General features: G+C 44.7%; 1 protein-coding gene across 4 annotated transcripts; it reads left to right on the top strand.

Moving 5' to 3' along the window:
• Positions 1 to 304: 304 nt before the first annotated feature.
• dpf2 (double PHD fingers 2) lies at positions 305 to 13,927 on the top strand. Of its 4 annotated transcripts, none has more exons than XM_084473924.1 (12): positions 305 to 339; positions 1,838 to 1,998; positions 3,143 to 3,250; positions 4,347 to 4,528; positions 5,635 to 5,727; positions 5,871 to 5,949; positions 6,257 to 6,298; positions 8,644 to 8,781; positions 9,801 to 9,932; positions 10,113 to 10,225; positions 10,362 to 10,443; positions 10,793 to 13,927. In XM_084473924.1, the coding sequence occupies exons 1-12, from the start codon at positions 308 to 310 to the stop codon at positions 10,873 to 10,875; spliced, it is 1,245 nt and encodes a 414-aa protein (XP_084330050.1). In that variant the 5' UTR covers positions 305 to 307; the 3' UTR covers positions 10,876 to 13,927. The 4 variants fall into 4 exon arrangements, with proteins under 4 accessions (XP_084330050.1, XP_084330051.1, XP_084330052.1 ...); XM_084473925.1 differs by having other exon boundaries at positions 4,350 to 4,528; positions 10,793 to 13,926; XM_084473926.1 differs by lacking the exon at positions 6,257 to 6,298 and having other exon boundaries at positions 10,793 to 13,925.
• The last annotated feature ends 1,164 nt before the right edge of the window (positions 13,928 to 15,091 follow it).

Below are 15,091 nucleotides of genomic sequence, written 5' to 3' on the forward strand. Positions count from 1 at the left end.
CTATTTCAATGTTGAAGGTTGATAGTTCCAATGTATTTATTTTGAGCTTGGGACATACTCTGCCTAAGCCTCCTGCCAAACAGTCAGAATGTGGAAGTTATTTCAGTTATATGGTGTACAAATTGGAAATATAAAGAGTCAATATTAGGCCATTTAATTAAACGGTCAATCCTTGAAAGAGCTCTTAAAATTCTCCAGTGATTGCAGTTACCATAGGTGACCAGAGGAGGGCACTGTTGCTCTCCTTCTCAGGGGCGAAACCCACAGCCCGACTGTCAACGACTTTCTACCGTGTATTAAACCCAAGATGGCTGCTGTTGTTGAGAATGTTGTCAAACTGTAAGTGTTTCACTTTTTCCCTACACACCTTACACACCTCAACATTGTCACGGTGAAGTTACAATTTGTTATATTTACGGAAAGAGCATGCTGTCTAAGGTTGTCTTAGCCAACCATGTCACCCAGGAACTACGATAGCACACGCTAGTGGAGCCGTCATGTCTTTCCGTGTCCAGCCATGGAAGTGAGAACTCATGTTAACGCACAGGCAGATTACCTTCCTCTTTTATTTTCTTTTAAACCGCTATCTTATTTATTCGACTGTACTTGTATCACCTGTACATCAAATCAAGTACACATAATTGGTACGTGTTCGTTGGCTATAGACCATTGGCTGCCGTGTTGAGTAGTTTTGCTTGCGCTGAAAGGGTAATATGGACAGTCTGGGCTGAGGGTCCTGCATAGTAGTGTTATCCCGGTCGGCTGGAACGCAATTTCCGGCCTCTTACTTCATATGCGCTGTGTACGCCAGTTTACAGACAAATACATGGCAAGAATAAGAACACGAGCGACACTGAGAATTTAAATGGAGTTTTGACGAAGCATTTGTCAAAGCAATATCCGAAACAGGTAACGGAAACGGATATCCCTCTATCGGAAGTCCCCCTCTTTCTCTGGCCTCTCGCTCCTAAACCCATGTAACGGAACGTCCCGACCCCACTCCCGCCAATAACGCTCATTTGGAGCATCCTGTTCCAGGCGTTCCTTCGTGAGAGGAGAACGCCTGGGAACGAGGTGAGGCAGTCTATTCTGGTCCATATTAGCGCAATAAAGATTGTTGGCCGTCGCCCAACTTGCTCAGAATCAATACATACGTGGGTGTTTTTGTCAATACTAGGTGTCAGTGTCTCCACAGTGGATAACAGAGTTGTTGTTTTTATACGTTTGTGTGCATTTTGTCTATATAGGGAAACAACTGTATTCTGTACGCCACTCTTGGGTATCATCCCCTTGTGTGTATTTTTTGGTTGTGATCTGATAGACTTTGCCATACCCTCTTCCTAGTACCATGGTTTCAAATAAGAATAACATGATAATATAATGTCGAAGCAACTTGGAAACCAATTTAACAAACTCATTACGTCTGAAGAGGATGTGAGGACATTAATACATTTTCCATACTGAATACATCCGTATGTCAACGTACTTGTTAACCACTCTCTTTGACCAGTATCAACTTTCTTTACATGTACGTTCGCAACATCTTCTATCTCTGGTTCCTTAAAACGTATCGCATTACATTTCTGACGGTGCAAAAAGATTTGACATAGGAAAGTGTGACCAACGAATTCTGTGACGCTAGGAGTCGCTATTTTACGCATTCGGAAATGTCACCTAAACCGGCGTTTGAGTATCCGGAGTTAATTATAACAAATGAATGGTCGGTTACACTCCATTGACAAAAAGTAAATGGATACTAGATATATTTGTGTTGATGTGTTTGTATGTATTTGATGTAGTCTCAGATCGCCCTCTGTGTGTTTTTGTTTTGGCATAGTTTGGGAGAGCAGTACTACAGAGATGCCATGGAGCAGTGTCACAACTACAACGCCAGGCTGTGTGCAGAGCGGAGTGTGCGCATGCCCTTCCTAGACTCCCAGACCGGCGTCGCCCAGAGCAACTGCTACATCTGGATGGAGAAGAGACACCGTGGACCAGGTTAGTGCACGCGCGGACACAGATGCACACACACACACACACACACACACACACACACACACACACACACACACACACACACACACACACACACACACACACACACACACACACCAGCCCCCCCCCCGTATCGTAGTGAATGCTCCTATATTGCAAAACGCACAGTAAAAGACGCATCAATCCCCCCTGTCCACGCTAACACTGACAGTAAGATGTCATAACCACAGCTACTGTACCATCGTTTCACTGTTGAGTTTACCAAGGGAACCGCAACACCGCGGACGTCAAGAAGCAATACTCAAGTGCAACTTTCTTTTTTTAAATTAAACCTTTATTTAACCAGGCAGATCATTAAGAACAAGTTCTTATTTACACGGATGGCCTGACAAAAATCACACGCTTCTTGGGGGGGAAAGGGAAAGGGGCAGTAAGAAAGGATAGGTTAGAGAGGCAACAGCACACAAACACAGCTGTACAGACACACAACAAGGCAGCAACAGGGACCTGCAGGGTTAACATACAGCTAGTCAGACATACAAAGCACGAGCGAAGAACAGGATTACATAAACAAGGCAGAATAGCAAGAATAAACTTATAGCAAAATAACAATTGTGAAAACATAAAAACATAAAAATATAAATAAAATTAAAAAAACTAACAAAAAAAACCCATAAACATAGAAAACATAAAAACAGTGTTAATAACAAGGATTGATTACAATATCATGAAAATCATAGGCCTGAGCCAATATCAGCGGGTATGTGGGTACAGATGAGACAAGAGACTGAGAGGAAGGTTAGATGGTTAGATGGAGGGGAAGCAGTTGCAGGAATCTGTGAGAAGGTGTGAAATGGTGTCTTTAAAGGCCAGGATGGAAATTAATTTGACCAGTTTGAGGTGTTTTTGTAGTGCATTCCAGTCAACGGCAGCAGCTGCCTATATTGTAGCATAGCTTTTAACAAAATATATGCTGACCAGATGCAGACACAGAGGGACGGACCAAATAGTTTCAGGTACTGGTGTTTGGGAAACTATAGCCTTACTGTTGAGAGTCGACTAGGGTAGACGATTTACGTGCCTACCCCTATCCAATCTCATTCTACACTAACTCCCTGTGTGTATGTGTGTGTCTGGGGTCCTTCAGGCGTGGCCCCGGGGCAGCTGTACACCTACCCCTCCAGACGCTGGAGGAAGAAGAGGAGAGCCCACCCCCCTGAGGACCCACGGCTCATCTTCCCTCCTCTGAAGTCAGGTGCCCCACGGCTCTACGTCAGGGCCCTATGTTACCATTTTACATTGTCGTGTTGTTTTGTAAATATTGCGATACAATTTTTGAGAAATTGAAATGATTGTATATGTTCGGACTTGTGTTCTACAGCTCCGTCCATGTCTGCCATTGTTTTTTAAATGAACGCGGTTGAACAGAACAGAGTTGTTGTTTATGTCAAATGGCGAATACACTATAGCACCCTCTGTTGGAAGTGAACCTATATTCACTTCCACTGAGGATAAATTGATGTAAGTATTGCAGAAGCCAAGAATCGCCATACTTGCATGTATCAAGGCTTGAGATCAGGGTTCTCACATGTTAGTGTCTTAGCATTAAAATCTGCTTATTGGCTGTTGTTCCCAACCGCACACAATGTGGCATGAGATCAACAAAATTAATACACGATGGGAATTTTGGGTAGATCACACTGATAAATCCCCCCAGATGTTAATACTGCGCTCAGAAATTAGTCTCTTTTTGTTCGATTGTGATTTTCCTGCTCTTTGATCCACCAAAGGCAGAAATAGAAAATGTCCCTTGGTTAGACACTCGCAATGAACTTGCTAAAGTGATTGTGGCAGTGCATAGTTACATACAAAACTGATAGCATAGTTATGTGATATAACGTATTTGTACAATTTATACAACCCGGTATTATAATGTTTGAAGTCATTTCAACTGAAATGTAGTTCTACCACTTGTGGTCGCGTTAACATTTAGATATTGATGGGTGGGCTGACGGCCCAACATGCTTTATTGGAGTCAGACGTTTGTCCTCTGGATGAAGATAAGAGAAACTTTATCAATCCCTGACAACAATTTTGGGTGTCAGGATTACTGGACAGTAAAATGATTAAAAAAAGATAGAAAACCACATTTAAAATAAGTCCATGCAAAGAATGACTATAAATAACAAGTAGAGGAAATGTAGTGGTCGATCACTATGTAGTCTCCGATGCTTCCTGTGTTGCTAACTGTGTGTGTGTGTGTGTGTGTGTGTGTGTGTGTGTGTGTGTGTGTGTGTGTGTGTGTGTGTGTGTGTGTGTGTGTGTGTGTGTGTGTGTGTGTGTGGGCGCAGTAGAGCTGGACCTGGGCCTGAAGAAGGAGGGTGTGCTCAGCTCGGACGGGAGCAGCCTGGAGGCACTGCTGAAGGGCGAGGCCCCCGACAAGAGAGGGGCTGCTGAGGCCCGGCCCAGCGAGGAGGAGCCCAGCCTGAGTGACTACACTCCCGCTCCGACGCCCACGTCCCGCTCCAGAAAGGTCTGTGACGGCATCACTTCTCCCCGCTGGGAGGGGGGGGGGACTAGGAGTCAAGAGCTCTCTGCCTCACATGCAGATCCTCGAAGATTTCTGACTTAAAAATAATCTTTCTCTGAATGCAATAACTACAGTGTGAATGCTGCTGCATCAGAATTTTTTTTCGTTTTGTTTCAGGATTTGACTGTAGTTGTGGGATTCTATTAGGGTCTGGTTTAAGGGTTTGGTGTGAGGGTTAGGCTATCAGGGTTCAGCTTGGTGTTAGAGGTGGGTTAGGGTCAGTGTTTGGAATAACGCTGTTTAAAAGAACGGTGTTAGGTAACACCGTTATTTTTTCAGTAACAGGGTAATCTAACTAATTACTGTTTCCGTTGTTACAACGCTGTTATCGTTACTGAACGTTAAATGTGGTGCGTTACTATGAATTGATTGAATAAACTGCGTAATCCGAACACACCCCTGGCTCCATACACAAACTGCTAGTGAGGAGACCGGGTGGGTTAACAACGAGATAAGTGATTATGATTGGCTAAGGCAGAGTCATGTTTCATGGTAGCCAATCGGAGCCAGTGTTTTAACACACAAGCCAGGCCATGCGCACCACACACACACCAAACAGATTTGAAGAAACAGCAGAGATGGCGAGTCCGGAGCAATCCGATGAAAAGTTGGCATTTTCAAGGTGGAGATATAAGCACTACTTCAAAGTCATTGACATATAGCAACTTTTTATTTTTACAGTAACGCAAATAGTTACTTTCCCTGGTAGCTAGTTACTATTATTATAAAGTAATTCAGTTACTAACTCACTTTTTGGAACAAGTAGTGAGTAACTATAACTAATTACTTTTTTAAAGTAACGTTCCCAACACTGGTTAGGGTTAGGCCTTAGGGTTTGGTGCTAGGGTTAGGTTTGGTTTGAGGGTCATGTTTGGTTTGAGGTTTCTTTCAGATATCAGACATTAATCTGTGATTATTTATTATCATCCAATTATTTGCATGAATGTCTTCTGCAAACTACCCAGGACAGGAGATACGGGGAAAACATTTTGAGTTGACCTTACTTTTAATGTCCTAACATCCTGTCCCCTCTCTCTGGTCGCACACAGAGAATCCTGGAACCTGATGACTACCTGGATGACCTTGACGACGAAGACTATGAGGAAGATACCCCCAAGAGAAGAGGCAAAGGCAAGGGAAAGGTAAGGGGACCGCAGACATTAGGGTTCAAACCCCTTACCCTTTTCGACTGGGGAGTCAAACCGCTGGACTCCCCCTGCTGTGTGTGCGCGGTCCTGTCTGTTGACCTGTGTGTGGTGTTGTGTCGGTCGGTGTGTGTCCTCAGGGTCGAGGGGCCAGCTCCAGCAGGAAGAAGCTGGACACGGCAGCGCTGGAGGACCGGGACAAGCCCTACGCCTGCGACAGTGAGTGGACGGACGGGCCGCTTGTACAGGGGCACACGCCCCACCGCTTACAGCCTATATAGCCCCCCCCCCCCCCGGACCACCAGATGTGATAAACGTTGCGTTGTTGATCCCAAAGGAGACACTAGGTGCTTGACATGGATCACAAGCATGGGGGCGGGGTAGAGACACTTTTCTACTTCTGCTTAATGTTTCTCTGTTTCTCTGTGAATCTGTTTGACTTTCAGTGCAACTCTCTCTCTCCCCCATGCTCATCTTCCTCTCGATCTTTTTTTCTCTCACATACTTTCTCTCATCTCTGTTTCAGACTCTGTCAAACAAAAGCATATTTCAAAACCTTCTGAAAGAGGTATATATCTTTTTCATTCCCTTCTCGAACTCCAGTCTTTGTCTTGCTCTGCGTGTTCTTTACTGCTTGGTTTGTCTGTTCCCTTGGTTTGTCTCGCTCTGTTCGACATGTGTTTGTGTTAAGGAAACATACACACAGGCACACATACACAATTCAAGTTTATCGCGCATATATTCGATGGCGACTGCAATCCATCGGTAATGTCCTAGGCGATGCGGTTGTATTGAATTATGTGTAAACGACTGGGCCTTTAACTCATTGACCTACTAGGCCCCTTGTCCTCTCATGTTATAAGTTAGTTCATGTAGATTGCATTGGTGTTTCCCTGCCTCATATCCCTTTAAGACCGGCTGCTTGCATGTTGTCACCACTGCCTTTCTCTCTGTCTTGCCGTGGAGATATAAATTCCCTCTGGCCTCTGCCTTGGTTTTGAGTTTGAATGCTTAGCCTGTTCCCACAAGAAAGAAATGGACTGCACCCCATTATTTCCTTCCAATGTGTTTCCGCTCCATATTGTGCTGGGACGCTGGCACTCACTAGTACGACTAGCTCCTCCAGAACTCTTAACCACCACCACCACTGTGCATCCCGGTCCAGCATGCGTCTCCGAGTCTCCCGTCTCCCTGTGCTGTGTCAGCCTCGCCTTAATGCTCACCCCATCCTAGGCCCACTGCATCTTTTCCAACCTCATGGCTTCCAGAAGCGAGTGTTTTGAAGCAGCCTTTCAAGGTTTGAGTGAGAGCGAGGAAGACAGGGGCGAGGGTGGTGGTGGTGAGTCGGGTCTCATGACGGAGCTCCCACACACCCTGAGGCCTGGGTGTAGAACAGTGTCCTACAGAGGTGGAACACTGGGCTGCTCTCTGTCCTCCCTCTATCCTCTGTGATGGGTTGGAGACGGGGCGATCCCTAGGGCTGAGAGAAGTTAGTTGTGACGAGGGAAAACCACCGTGACGTGATCAAGTTGAGAGACTTCAGCTGAGCTTCCAGATGGTTTTGTCATTGGGTGTTTGGGTGTTGAATGTTTTGAATCAGATAATCTATCATGGCTTGAATGTTTTACTGTAGTGCAGAGGAGCACGGCTCATAAATTCGTATTGCATGCTCCCCCTTCCACTTGAAATCAAGCATTTGTGTGCAGAATACATAAACTTACCCCCTCATGCAGTGGTGTTTTTGTTAGTTTTTCTACTTATAAAAAGTACACATTCAGAGCAGTCTTTTGTCACAGTAACAGGAAAACGTACACGTCTATTAGAAATGATTGCAATTATTATTGCAATTAAAACTGCGAGCAGTGTTTAGGGGGTCAAGCTGATAAACTAATTAAACAAAATTAAAACATAAACTTCCAAGTTTGGTTATGATATGTCAAAGGGCTGCTGAGAAACAGGCTTACTTCCTGTTTGGCGGCTTCGTGGTCAAATTTGATTGGCTGTTGCGGCCAAATGGTTTTGAATTTGGAAAATCTGTTCGATAACTTTTGTGAGGCATAGTCTGATCAACATATGTGCCAAGTTTCGAGATGATTGGACAAAATATGTGATGTGTGAAACATTTTGAAGGTTTTTGACATAAACCAAGATGGCGGACAATTTATCATGACGCAATATGACGTCATAGGGTGCGTTATACTCGGCTTGGCCCAAGGATTCCAATGATACCTTGGTTGTGAATATTGGATGAATGGGTCAAAAGTTATAAACATGAATGCATGTCCAACTTTGACCTGTTGGTGGCGCTAGAGCTCATGGGCTAGCGACCTCAAATTTGCTGTGAGGGCTTATGGGACTGTCCTGAATCAGTGTGCCAAATTTCACAACCTTTTGCCATTGGGTTCTATGGGCTGCCATAGACTCCCATTGAATGAAAATAATGTTTGAACTGTTGGTGGCGCTAGAGCTTATGGGCTAGCGACCTCAAATTTGCTGTGAGGGCTTATGGGACTGTCCTGAATCAGTGTGCCAAATTTCACAACTTTTTACCATGGGGTTCTATGGGCTGCCATAGACTCCAATGACAGGTAAATAATAATAATAGGAAAACGTAGAATAACAATGGTTGTCTCGCAGCTTCGCTGCTTGACCCCCAATTATTGCAATTGGTGACCACATACAAGGAGGAAGTTATGGGTTCATAGCCTGGGACACATTGTGGCTGGATTATTGTGAAAAGGCAATAGAAACCTCCACATTGGTGCAGTGTCAAACAGCGTCCCTACAACAAATACAACAAATGCATGACAATCCAAATTGTGGGGGTCTGAAAATGGACCGATGCTCCTCCTGAAGTAGCCTGTGACGGCCCGCCATGGCCCGTGTCTTAACCCCCATTACGTGTGCCCACAGTCTGTGGCAAGCGCTACAAGAACCGCCCCGGGCTGAGCTACCACTACGCCCACTCCCACCTGGCCCAAGAGGAGGGCGAGGACGCCGCCGCCGCCGAAGTCCACGAGCCCCCCGCCCCCCAACCCGAAGAACCAAAGAGTAAGCCCAGGCCACACCATGTGATCTTTCCTCACTCTCCTGTGTTGTGTTGTGGACATGGGCTGTGATGTGTGGGCTGTGATGTTGTTGTCTGTACAGGGTTGTTGGGAGTCAGCATTGTGGGGGCTACTGTAAAATGCTGTATTGTCTTGGAGCCTGGGCCCTGGTGACAGTTTCGTATATTGCTATTCTATTGGGAGGGCTACGGTACATTATTGCCCTTGCCCAAAGAACCAGCAAGGGCAGGGTTATCAATCATTGGGTTCTTAAAATGCTTGATAAAGCCTCTTTCACACACACAGTCTCACCCTGCAATGTTCCTGAACATTTCTCTAATCGGATCATCTGAGAATGGGAGCCGAGATCGATGTCTTGGGAAATCTTTAACGGCGATTTCCTTGCTCAAGACCTGGTAACATTGCGTAATACTGCCAGTATGGCTGTGTTGTGAATGAAAGCAGTGACATTGCTGGGAGAGCCATGTAAGGGATGCGTCGCATTTCACCTTAGAGGTGCAAACCACTCACAAGACTCCGCTGAGAATGTATTTGAATCAGCGACTGTTTATCTTAGCACACCAATATATCCAATGCTCTTTTTGTGTCCCTTTTAAGGTGTCAAATGTGTATTTCTGATCCAAGTACCCTGACCCTGAAAGAACAATGTCTCGCAAAACAAGTTGAATAAATGTCTTACAAAGACATTGACAGACGGCTTCTGTGGCGTAAAGTACGCATCCCTCCGGCCTCGTCCCGTTTAGTGTAACTCACTAGCGGTGCCTGCCATGACATTCCAGTAATTGACCGGGAACTATTTGTGAAAAGGGCTTGTGTCTACAAAAAACACAAAAACAAAATGTCAAAGGTAGCCAATTACCTACAGTGTTGTTGTATTGCTGTCACATATAAAATAAGTTGTACTGTAACATTGAACTTATCAATCCTAGATGGCAAATTTGGGATCATTTACAGATGGGAATTGAACTGACTTTGTTTTCTCCTCCTTTTGGTTCCCTTCAGCTCCTAAGAAAGGTCCGGATGGCCGCGCGCTGCCCAACAACTACTGTGACTTCTGCCTGGGAGACTCCAAGACCAATCACAAGACCGGCCAATCGGAGGAGCTGCAGTCCTGCTCCGACTGCGGGCGCTCCGGTAGGGCCATTAATGCTTCATGAACTCCCCATTCAAAACCCCACTGCAGGATGAACGCCACCCTTTGGACATACAGTCACTGCGACTGCTGCTGGTGATGTCACCTGGCACCCGTTTGAACCAGGCTGGCGTTAACGTGCCACTCTTAAGGGCTGTCCCTGTGACCTCCGTCCCGTGCAGGCCACCCCTCGTGTCTGCAGTTCACCCCGGTGATGATGGCGGCGGTGAAGACGTACCGCTGGCAGTGCATCGAGTGCAAGTGCTGCAACATATGCGGCACCTCGGAGAATGACGTGAGTGACGTTTGATGGAAGTGTCCTCTCGGTGACCGGCCGACGTCGCCCCGGTGCCGTGTTCCGGTTGGCTGCTGGGTCCCTGCTGGGTCCCTGGTGCTGTGTACTGATTGGCCGTTGCTGTGCATCCCTGCAGGACCAGCTGCTGTTCTGTGACGACTGTGACCGGGGCTACCACATGTACTGCCTCAACCCCCCCATGTCCGAGCCGCCCGAGGGTAAGCTAGCCACACAATGCAATGTCACTTCCTGTTTAGTCTCTGTTCTGAGACACGGGTGTACACTCTTATAAATGAGTCTTGTAGGTGTGTGTGTGCTAGAAAGAAGGTCACATGTTCAGTGGAAGGTTTTGTTTTTCATTATTATGTATGAATGTACTTGGAACTCGGTGGCCACAGCTGATTTAAATAGTTTACACCACAACAAGCCCCATGACTCAGTGTTGTGACATGTACAGAAGCCAAAGCACTAAAGATGCGCAGCACTCTAAACCCCTCTGTCCAGCGTGACTCCCGCGGCTGTAACGCCCCCTCTCTCTCTCTCTCTCTCTGGTTGGTGTCCCAACAGGAAGCTGGAGCTGCCACCTGTGTCTGGACCTGTTGAAAGACAAGGCGTCCATATACCAGACCCAGACGCTCCCCACGTCCTGATGGCTCCCTGGCCCCCCACCGCACACCCCCACTCCTCCCCAATTCCACCACCTGAACCCCCCTCATCCCCCCTCATCCCCCCCACCCACCCACCCCCCCACCCCTACTCCCTCCAGGACTCCACCGAAAATACAGCGAACGCCATGACACCATGGCATGTGCTCCACAGCGCCTCTTTGTAAGTTGAAATCTGTGTGAGTGGAAGTGGTGAGTCGATGCGCTGCCGTAAGCCGTCAGGAATCGGAAGCTCCGTTGTCCCTTTGGGTCGGAAGGAGCCGTCGCGGTGGCTGCCACGCACCACCCGTCCGTCGTCACGCGGTGTCTCCAAGGTGGATGGATGAGCTGACAGAGCACTCCTCTCTCAGGCGCGACGCTGATGGGCCGGGGGGTGGAGCCCCTGGGTGACCGGGTGGGTGGAGGTGTGGGACGAAGCGAGTGCTGTAGTTGAACCTTAGACATGGTGAAAAGGGAAGTATATATACGATACCAAACTAGCCTCCATTAGCTGTGTATATGACTGTTACACAGTCACTCTCAACTCTAGATCTTTGCCTTCAGCTTGTTTGCCATACAGCCAACTGTACCCGAGTCAAGTTCCACGTTACACATGCATAAATAGCCAAATTAACTTGTTCATTTACCTTTTGTGTTTTTAATAGCTGTTCATAGCTTACTGCACTTAGCTAATAGCTAAGTGCAGTAATATTGCCTCCTTTACTCTATCTGTTGGTTTTTGCAACAAAATCAGAAAACATAGCTCGGGTGACATAAGTAGTACAGTAGCATGCCAGGTCTTACTAATCATACAGTAAAGTAATTTTGGAAACTATATTTATATGTATTTGTATTGCATATAATGGTGCAACTTGCATAGAGGTTGGACGGTCGTGTGTTTCCATCTGATTGGTCGATGCCCATCAGAAGATACTGAGAATGAGAGAGAAGGAAACTCCACAGGAGTTCTTGAACGTTTAATGAGTGAGTTATGTTCAGTTACTTAAAGCAATATTACTCCCATTTTGCATATTTGGCTTAGTACCCATGTGCCCACCATGAAATACAAGCACAAAGGGACTACATTTCATGACCCTCACAGCTTTGTTCTGCTACCGGTGTCCAGCTTGTTTGTTTAAATAGTCGCTTTGAATTCATTTAGATCTGCAAAGTGAAATGATCTAAAGGTTCTGGGTCATGACATTGAGGACTTGTTTGTAAGTCCCTCCCAAAATGTATTTCATGGTGGGTCTGGCTTCTTGGAAGTATCTCTAAAGACTGAAAAGCTTAATTGATTGTATGAGTCCTGTGTTTGTGACCTTAATTGGCTTGTGTTGATTGATAGCGATGAAAGTCAAAAGGAAGATATCATTGCTTAGCCAATCAGAGACGGGAAAAGTGACATCAACAACCAATAGAAAAAAAACATTGAAGCAGTCTTTTGGTTCCAATGGCTGTGTTGTAGCAGCACTATGTTCGAGCTAATGCCTATCGTGAACCCAGGCTAGTTTTCATGTGTTTGCCTAGGATACCTTTTTACCTGAGCCATGGTTTGACAGGGTACTCACCCTAGAAGGGAAGAGGTCAGAGTTCAGAGGTCAGGTTCTGTAATCCTGGAAGATGGACTTGCCTGGTAAATGCTGTACTATGTGTCTTTTGGATGGATGGATTATGAATTTAGATTTTTCGAGAGGGTTTATATTTCAACATGTTATGATGATACAAATCTGCACCTTTATTGTCCCTGCTTTCATAAATTACTTTTTTTTATATTGATGTTATTATGCAATGATCTCTGGCCTGTCTCACATAACAGTATTTCAAAAGCAAAAGGGTCAACGTGGAGGAAACTTAGTAACAAGTTACTAAGCATAAAATGGGTGTATCTGCTTTTAATACCCATGCCTGAAAGATATCTGCACTCTCAAATGCTAATAGTTAGCTTCGCAAAGGTGTGTGTGGGGGGAGTTGTATAATATAAGTGAGCCATGCTATCATACATACCTTTAGCCAACTAACTAATACTAAGTACTATTGCATTTACATATGCATTACAATGGGTCTATTTCATCACATTTTTGTTGCTTTTTTACTCACAGTTACATAAACTCAGCACCTAACGGGTTGTTTTTAAAATTGTTTGGTCTTTGTATTCACAGAGTAGTTTAGTCCAAACGTTTGTTGGAGATTGACGAGGACACCGCTTCATAGCTCTGGCGATGAGTGTGGAATGTTAAGCCGGGATTTATGAATTTGGGGGAAAAAGTCTCTTCAAAACCTATAAACCAGAGCCAGGAGTATATATTTATTGCTGTTAGATTAGACGTACATGATGTTATCGATACCGGGCCACATCTGTTCCCGGATGTGGGAATGAAGAAGTTACTTAATACTGGTAGTCGAGTGTTTAGCTTTTGGAGAGAGTTTTTTCCTGGGAACAAATGTTGATTGTCACCATGATTGTCGTTCAGTTTAGTGATCATGATGTTTGCATGATCATGATTGTGGTCATTTGTCTACATGTTTTTTTTTTTTCATTTTAATTGGGATTTCAAAGTTGTATAAAGAGTAAATATAAAATAATGAAATATCAGGCACTAACATGGTGAATTGTATGGCACAAATTCTGCTTTTACAAATAAAACCAGGGACAGACATTGTGAAACCCTCTTGTAACATCAGATGTGTAGACTATTAATACAGAAGAATCCATTCCAACTTGTTTATGCATCTTGGCAGTAGTGTGTCTCTAAATAAGGTCCCATGGGTGACACCAGAAGGGGCGTGACTTAGGCCCTCGTCCTTTTACAAGGGGTGGATGGTTATACACTAAAGTAAGAGGTTTGGTTTTATGGTAAGGGTTGGTTTTAGGGTTAGGTTATAGGGTAAGGGTTTGGTCTGGAAGGTCCCCAGAGGCCGGCTTCCTGAAAAAGCAACCTTGGACAGGGTAACAGGGGTCACGGATGACTCCTAGGGCTCACAGTCCCAGGACTGGCTCCCGGGTTCCCTAGAAACAACCCCAGGGGGAAGGGAAGGGGGGAGCAGTCCCAGGCTGGGGGGGCCGTCCTCAGGCTGATCAGTTGAAAGGCTGCGGCTACTGATGCTTCAATCTAATGTTGACAATTCAATACATTCTCCTTTTTAAATACATGAGAAAACTCGGTTCAATAAAATAAGCAGGATGAATCGTTATTGCACAGGTTTTTATTGCACTCAAAATACATTAAATTTCTCTGATTTGAAAGATGTCTATGACGCAAGTAACAGATCAACTCAAACGTCACAACAGAACAAAACATTTAGAAGGAAGTAAATACTTTTGGGTGTGCTTGATTTCCACCTCGGCCCGTCTCCCGCCTGTGATTAACAACATCGGACGGCCGAACTGCTACCATAAGAACATTTAAATCCAGAGGCTACTACAAGGTATAATCAAGACAAAACATTAACAGTCTCCAGCAGCCTGCACCTGTATTGAAAGTATCAACTCTCTTGGGATTGAAGTGGCAAAAGAAGAAGTACATAAAAATGCATACTAAAACAGATAGGGGCCGACGCTTTTATTCTACGAAAAACTTCTTATTAAATGTCGGACCAATCATTTTACAAGCATATTACGTTTCTGTTCACTATCATAATTGTGAAACAAAATAAAACAAAAAATATTAAAGCAAACCATGGGATGGGGGTTATTATGAGCAACATATAAGGGTATGTCCATCAACCTTGATGAAATATTGATATTGCCTAGAAAATGCCATCTGCTGAAACTTGATTTTCAGTGTGCTTATCCTTTTATACCACATTATCTTCCTGCATAGAGGAACTTATTTTGCAGGTGGAGAGAATACATTTAATCATAAAATGAGTGGTATTTAAATTAAAAAAGTAGAAATGCAGAGACACTCCTGACTCGTTAAGTGGTATCTAACAAACAAAGTGAACAAAAATATGTAATCTTTCTGTCACATTAAAATCAACGTAAGCTTTTCTTTTTCATCATAATCTTATAACATAACAGTATAAATATCACAACGGCACAAAACTAGTGTCTGGACTTTCACTCTTGTAAAACTATGGAAAATATTGAACATTTACAAAACTGTAAAAAGTATTGCCTTGCAGACAACAGTAGTTATACAGGAACTTGCTAAACCCCTACCGTTCTAGGACTCTCTGACAGAGCTACGTCTGTTTTTGGTGCACATAGCTTTGTAGGAAC

The sequence above is a fragment of the Micromesistius poutassou genome (assembly GCF_964030765.1).
Source record: "Micromesistius poutassou genome assembly, chromosome: 10".
Lineage (NCBI taxonomy): Eukaryota > Metazoa > Chordata > Actinopteri > Gadiformes > Gadidae > Micromesistius > Micromesistius poutassou.